The sequence below is a fragment of the Anomalospiza imberbis genome, chromosome 11 (assembly GCF_031753505.1).
Source record: "Anomalospiza imberbis isolate Cuckoo-Finch-1a 21T00152 chromosome 11, ASM3175350v1, whole genome shotgun sequence".
NCBI classification, from domain to species: Eukaryota; Metazoa; Chordata; class Aves; order Passeriformes; family Viduidae; genus Anomalospiza; species Anomalospiza imberbis.
In genome coordinates, this window is record NC_089691.1 from 9,802,019 (window position 1) to 9,808,568 (window position 6,550).

Genomic DNA, 6,550 nt, shown 5'->3' on the forward strand with positions numbered 1-6,550 from the left:
TTCTCACAATTTTTTCAGTGAGAATTCACATTTTTCTTTTCTTTTTTGTACAGCCAATATGAATTAAGCAAGCACACTTACATGGATCCTATGTAGCATAAGGTCATGGTCATCTTTAGACAGCTGAACATCTTTAAAATTAGGCACTAAGTATGTAATTTTCTTATAAGGATGGGCCTCCCTCTAACATAGATATCTCTTTATTTAAGGTTTGACAGGAGCACTGAAAATATTTCAGAATCCTGCTTTCCAAAACTACAAAAATTTAGCAAAATAAATATATTACTTGATTTTTTTTGGTTCCCCACTTCCTATTTTTTGCTGTTCTGTAGTTCAGGTAGTTCAGGATTAGTTTTTTCCCATAAGTTGGAATTTGTCAAAAGCAACCTGTAATCTGCTTTTATTGCAGACTTTTGAAGAGACAGGTCAGCAGTGTAAGTGCACACGTGCTGTTGAAAACACAGATCACAGAGAGGAAAGCACTAGAATCACTTTCTTTTCCTTGTGGTGACCACACATATCACCTTGGGGTTTTAATGAGGAGGAAGAAAGGAGCTGAAAGATTTTCACTGTATTCATTTCAAAACACTCCCATGAGAATGCAATGCTCAGAGCATCTCTCCTTAACTGCCTTGTACATAATGAATCTCTGAAATGTGAACGGTTAAAATCTCAGAAGATAAGAAGGCGCCCAGAATCTTGTCATGGATTTCACCCTGAAGTAAGTTTCTATCTGCTTTTCCTGTCTTTTGGACTTGGTAAATTTTTTATTTCTTTAAAAATGATTAATAGGAAAAGTATCTTCCAAGATGAAATGTTGGGAAGTATTCAGAAGACTTGGTAGTCAGGGAAGTGAGGGATATTGTAAGTGCTACAAGTCTTATTTGTACACATGTAGAAAATGCCTTGGGTTGCTGCTTTTGCAGATGGGTTTGTATCATGTCAGGGAGTGTGGTAGGGTGTGAGCACTGGCAGGCAGGAATATCTGAGAACTTTGGCTCAAGCAGTGACCACAGGATTCCTTGTTAGAGATGCCTGGGAACTTTATGCTATTAATTCTGCTCACACAAAATATTGCTTGGGAGGGATAGTGACCCCTCCACTACATTATTTACTGCTCTGTGTTCTGCATAATGCTCTCACACAGTGCCAAAGAGAGCTGACAGAGACCTGGATGTGATTCCAGTGGCTTGTACAGCAGAGGTTCATTGACATCCTTTTACTCTGGAGTAACTTTAATTTCTGCCTCTGCTGATATAATGCATTGTAGAACAAGACCTAAAGTATAAAGTGGGAGGGATGGTGTAGTGCTTGTTGTTTCAGTCTAGAACCTAAACTTGTTCAACACAAAATGTGTACTTGTATTACTTCCTGAGTATATTTAATTTATGGTCTTTGTTGTTTGCATCAGTGCTCTTATGCTTATGTTTGCTAAAAAATCATGTGTAATAATTGACTGCAGTGGCTTGTATTTATTTTCCTTTTTTATCGTTTTATTTTCTTTAGGAAAATGCAAGAGAATGTGGTGGTGTCTCAGGCCTTAGTGCTAAACCTTCTCTTGTTCTTCTTCCTCTGCTATTGATGATTTTCTCCAGGTGACATTGACTGATGTGTTCAACTGGCATGCTAAAACATGGATAAACTGTGAACTGGGAAATGGTGCAACATAGAGGACATGAAATATAGTCAGAGCATCAGCATTTCATGATTTTAAACTGTTGGTGATATAAATTCTTAAAGATGTGTTGAAAAAAGATTTATCTTTTTACTTTGCAAGTCGTGCAGATGTGAATTTGGCATATGGCAGTCATGATTCATCAAAAAAGGACTTGGTAGATAGAGGTGACCATTGCTTTGTCCCATTGAAAACAATTTAAACTGTGTACTTTTTTCAATAAAGTATATTAAAATCACAGTTTCAGAGTGTATTTTAAGTATGCTAATATATTTGTTCAAATAATGAATGATGGGAAGAAAATAAAATAAATGGATGATATTTTATTATGCTTTTAGCCTCTTTCTGAAAAAAAATTCAGAGAAGAAAATGGGGACTTGGCTTTTACAATAAGGCAGAATAACTTTTATTAACAAGTTAAGGAAACACCTGTGTGTGTGTATGAATCTGAGCGGGTAATATATGGTGCTGAATTATAAAGAAGGTTTGGTTTCTGGAAATAGCCATAAAATATCTTACCTGCATTTAGAAAGTGAGTCAAAGACTTATTAAAGCCTTCTAACTTAGGCAAGCTTTGGGTCAAATTGGTTGATTTGGCTGCAGATGGCATAAATCAAATACTTTTCATCTATAGGAATAGGAAGATATGTAGAATAGCCCAGATCAAGGGGTGACACTGTGCTGGTGTTCTGATCTCATGTCAGACAGGAGAAGCTCGTTATGAGGAAAGTGATAAGCAAAGTCAGACTTGCAACACGTCTGTGTCAGCAGAACCCATTATTGATTTTCACTGAGTGTCCCTGTTGGTTGGCAAAAATCTAGACCAGCATGTTTTTATTCCAGGCCTTACATTCTTCTTTGTAAGGGAAATGAGGTAATAAAGATGAGCATATACCTTTTGCAATTGGCATCAAAGTCCCTGCTGTGGGTATATTTGCTGAAGATCTTTATCTTTGAGCTATGATAGTCTCAGTTTGTCTTTGGAGTTTTATAGAATGCTATCAAAGGATAACCTGTCCTTCAAACTATATGATAGATTAAATGCAGAATAAAATACCACTGCTCTAAATCTGGTGCTTGGAGACTGCAGTTTCCTGGTTGGGTGTAAGTTTGCTTTCAGCCTTAGATAAATGCTACGCAGATTTGCTGCGTATCTTGGTTGGGAACAGGGAGCTGGGCCACTGAGAGGGGCTTTGTTTTAAAGAATACTACTCAGCTTGTAAGGGGAAGAACTAGTAAAACAAAAATTTCACTCCAATGCTTTAATGGATTCAGATGCACTTGTACTTCCTCTGATTCTGAAACCATACAGGTCTTTGTACTCATAAATTTCTTTTCTTCATGTTTTTTTTTCCTTTTTTTTTTCTTTTTTTGAGTGTTTTCCTACAGACTTTTTATTGGTCTCAAAATCTCTCACTATGGAATAATTTTCCAGCTGACATTCAGTCAAACTGTTGTCCTTGTGACATGCTTTGTTTACTAAGCAAATTGGGAACTCAAGGCATTTTCTCCACTTGGGCTGACATGGACATCCTGCTCTTCTTTGCTTGGTTTTTCTCTGAGCTCCATTCCCCCTTACCTTCCATCATTCTTGCAAAAAATTAATGTCAATACTTTTTAAATAAAGTATTTTAGTTTTTGATTCTCCTTCTGAGTTTCCAGAATTCACAACATTGCAGCCTCATAACACTTTTGTAGATCTGATTACATTCTTCTGTAATGGTATTTAATGGTTACAGCCAATAAAATACAGGTGATTTTCCTTGTTAGTAGAATGTGGAAAAAAGTATCTTTCTCATTAGAACTATTGAAAAGCTCTGCATACAACTGTCTGATGTGCTAATCATCATTGCTTACAAAGAAAGGAAATACATTAATGGAGAAAGTGTATTTCTATAGAAGATAGGTGAAAATCTGTAATAGTAATTCATTGTTCACTTTGGGAAGAGGTGGGTGTTTTTTTAATTGCATAGGAGCCAGGGAGTGACAAGAAAGAGTAAAGTATGGCAGTCTAAATTAATATTGAGAAAGAGTTTAAATATGGGTATGTAAATGAATATTGCTCAGAGAAATGTGACAGTTCATTTTCACACCCTAAGGCAGAGTTATGAAGGCAGAATGCATTGGTGTACCCAAACAAGTCACTGTGTGAAACAGAGTAATCCAAGTCAATTGCTAAGTGTAAAAACAGTTTTATGAGTTGCCATTTCTCTTATTGAATCCATTTTTTAAATTTTGTATCTATTGCTTAGAAGTTTCTGGTGCAGTGTGAATCCAGGTTGATAAAGGCAGTCAGGAAAAATGGACACAAGGCCCAGGGACTCCAGGGTGTGTGTGTGCACCAGTCAGTCCAGAGGGAACGGCTGCAGCAGGAACAGCCTGGGCTGAACACAGAAATGATGGTTATGAGTTTCATGGGACAGAGTTCTCCAACGGGGGAAACAGATTGTATCTGTTGAAACAGATTTCCAGAAAAGCTGATCTCATACTAATGTTGTTCCTGCCTGTGTTTGAGTTTGCTGGTCCCTGTGTCATTACCTCTGAAGGTGTGAAGATGCCATGCCATGAAGTGTGTCTGTGCTGTCACTCTATAGCCTTTGGCAGATCATAGAAGATTATGGAATTTAATTCCATTATCTCACTAATCTGAGATGCTATTTTTCTTAAATACTGAAATTATTATGCAAGGTCTGATGCAAAGTCAATTGCAGTAAATAGCAAAAGAAATATGTGTGCATGTGTGTGCAACATACAGTTGCATATGTGTGAGCTACATATATTTTTAATAAACAGGAAATTCAGACATTTTCTGTATCTTTTATCTCCCTGAATCTGAGGACAAATCCGAGGAGAACTGGGACAACTGTACAATAATTTTCTGCACAGCAAGAGGCAGAGCTAAAAGCTTTTGCTTTTGCAGGGCTTGGATCTTTTTTCTTCTTTACTTTCTTTGCTAATGGCATTGATTTGCAACTTATTAGCCCCAGCTGCCTCCTCTTCCTTTAATCTTGATAAAGTAAAAGCTGTCTGGGGGCTCAGGGCTGGCCATGGACACACCATTTTCTAATAGTTTTGTGTGGGAAAACTGTCCATAACTGTCAGTGCTGCAAACACTCCTTTAAAATCATGGAAGCCAGAGAGCCTCAGGCAGATTTCCACAGCTGTGCTATCTCCTCTCATTGTTTTTGTGACACTGAGACTGCCTGACCCACTGTGTTTTGCTGCTAGGGCCAGCTCTGCAATATGTGTGTTTGGCGACACAGGTGGCTGCCCAGGGCAAGAAGATATTAAAAGCACCAGTAATTGTTTCATTGCCTAAATGGCTTCAAGAGACTGTTTCAGTTTTCTTCTGATAGCAGGAGCCCCAGAACAAGGCACTGGCCTCTTTAGCCCTTTGAGTTCACGAGGCAAAATAGAAGTTTGGCGCAGAAGGTTTGTGGCTGGAAGCCTCCAGTTATTTCCATGTGTTTCCTGAGCTCTTTATGGCCTCCAAGGACTTTTATATCTTGGGACTTTCTGTGCCTCAGAAATTCCAGCTTGTACAGATTTAATGCAAATAGGCACTCACAATTGGAAAATTTTCTGCAGAAGAGTGCATCAAAACCTTTCACCCATGGAAAATATTTATATTTGATTTTCCTACTTGATTATTCTTTTCCCTGAACTGCCCCAGATATTCCCAATAATAAGCAGCTTTTTTCCTACTTGTTCAAATCCTTCCCCATGTATTTGACTGCCTTGTTATTTATCTGGTGTACAACAACATATTCCTTGTGACAGGTCCAACTCCCATGTATCTACTGAGAGAAATGGTTCCCATGTACGGAGTCCAGAAGGTCTCACTGGAGTTTATCACAATCCAGTCACAAGGCAATTTTCTTCTCTTGTCTTTAGCCTTTGGCCCTTAAGCTCAGATCATATTTCTTCCAATATAATAATATTCTTGCTGTAGTTCCTTGGGAGGATTTATTTCCTCTTCAAGATTCAGCCCTATGTTTCTTCCCAAGAACTGTTTTTGGAACTAGATGTTACAACTTGGATATACCAACTCTGGGCCTATTCTTGTGATGCTCTGAGTGGAAGGATGTATCCCCAACTCTTCCAGAAGTTTTTCTCTTCTTCCCATGGTGAATAAGTAAGTGGGTAACTCAGCTAATGTTTTTTTATTGTTTGCACTTCAGTACAAATTATTTTTGAAGTCCACAGTTCTGCCTAGCAGAATTGAAGAATTTCAAAGCACAGCGTAGGAAGAACCCATTGTTCTTGGATTAGACATTTTTGCCTATTTTTTCCTAAGTCTCATGGTGTCTTAATTCAGAGTAGCCAGTCAAACTGAGGATTGATCCAGCCATCCAAGTGATGAGAGGCTAAAACCTTAAGACAATTTCCTTTTCAACAGTTTAATTGCTCAGATTTCATTGAGCAGATTTGATTGCTCATCACTGTGGCAGGAATAACCAGATAATTGTGTTTGTGTCACGCTATCCTCTACCACCTCACCAGGTGCTCTGCTGCTAACAGTTTCTGGCAGCAAATGGGCTGTGTTGACTACATAGAAATTTTCAGGTAATTCACACAAGACTGACAAAATAGTATTGAAAAAAATCAATGCAATATCACAATAAGTGGCATGAAAGCAACTGTTTCCTGTGATATTTTCCTTATTAATTGCAAGTCATTTGTTATCTTTAAATGGAATTGAGGCTAAATTTCCAGTCTGTCATGTCACAGTGATGTAAAATCCAAGATGCTTTGAAGAGTTGAGCTCTTGTTCATTCAAGTAGTGCAGAATTTGGTTATCTCCTACTTGAATTCTTTTATCAAGAGCTTATAAGGAGTTGACAGCTAGTAGGGCCTCTGTAAGATCAAGCTGGA

General features: G+C 38.0%; 1 protein-coding gene across 1 annotated transcript in view; it reads left to right on the forward strand.

Moving 5' to 3' along the window:
* The window catches only part of CACNA2D3 (calcium voltage-gated channel auxiliary subunit alpha2delta 3), a 390,394-nt gene extending 388,393 nt beyond the window's left edge, over positions 1–2,001 (forward strand). The window contains exons 37-38 of the mRNA XM_068201787.1: positions 639–721; positions 1,507–2,001. Of these exons, the coding sequence (XP_068057888.1) occupies positions 639–721; positions 1,507–1,599 (176 nt within the window). The 3' untranslated portion in view covers positions 1,600–2,001. The remainder of the gene's footprint in view (positions 1–638; positions 722–1,506) is intronic.
* Positions 2,002–6,550: the final 4,549 nt, after the last annotated feature.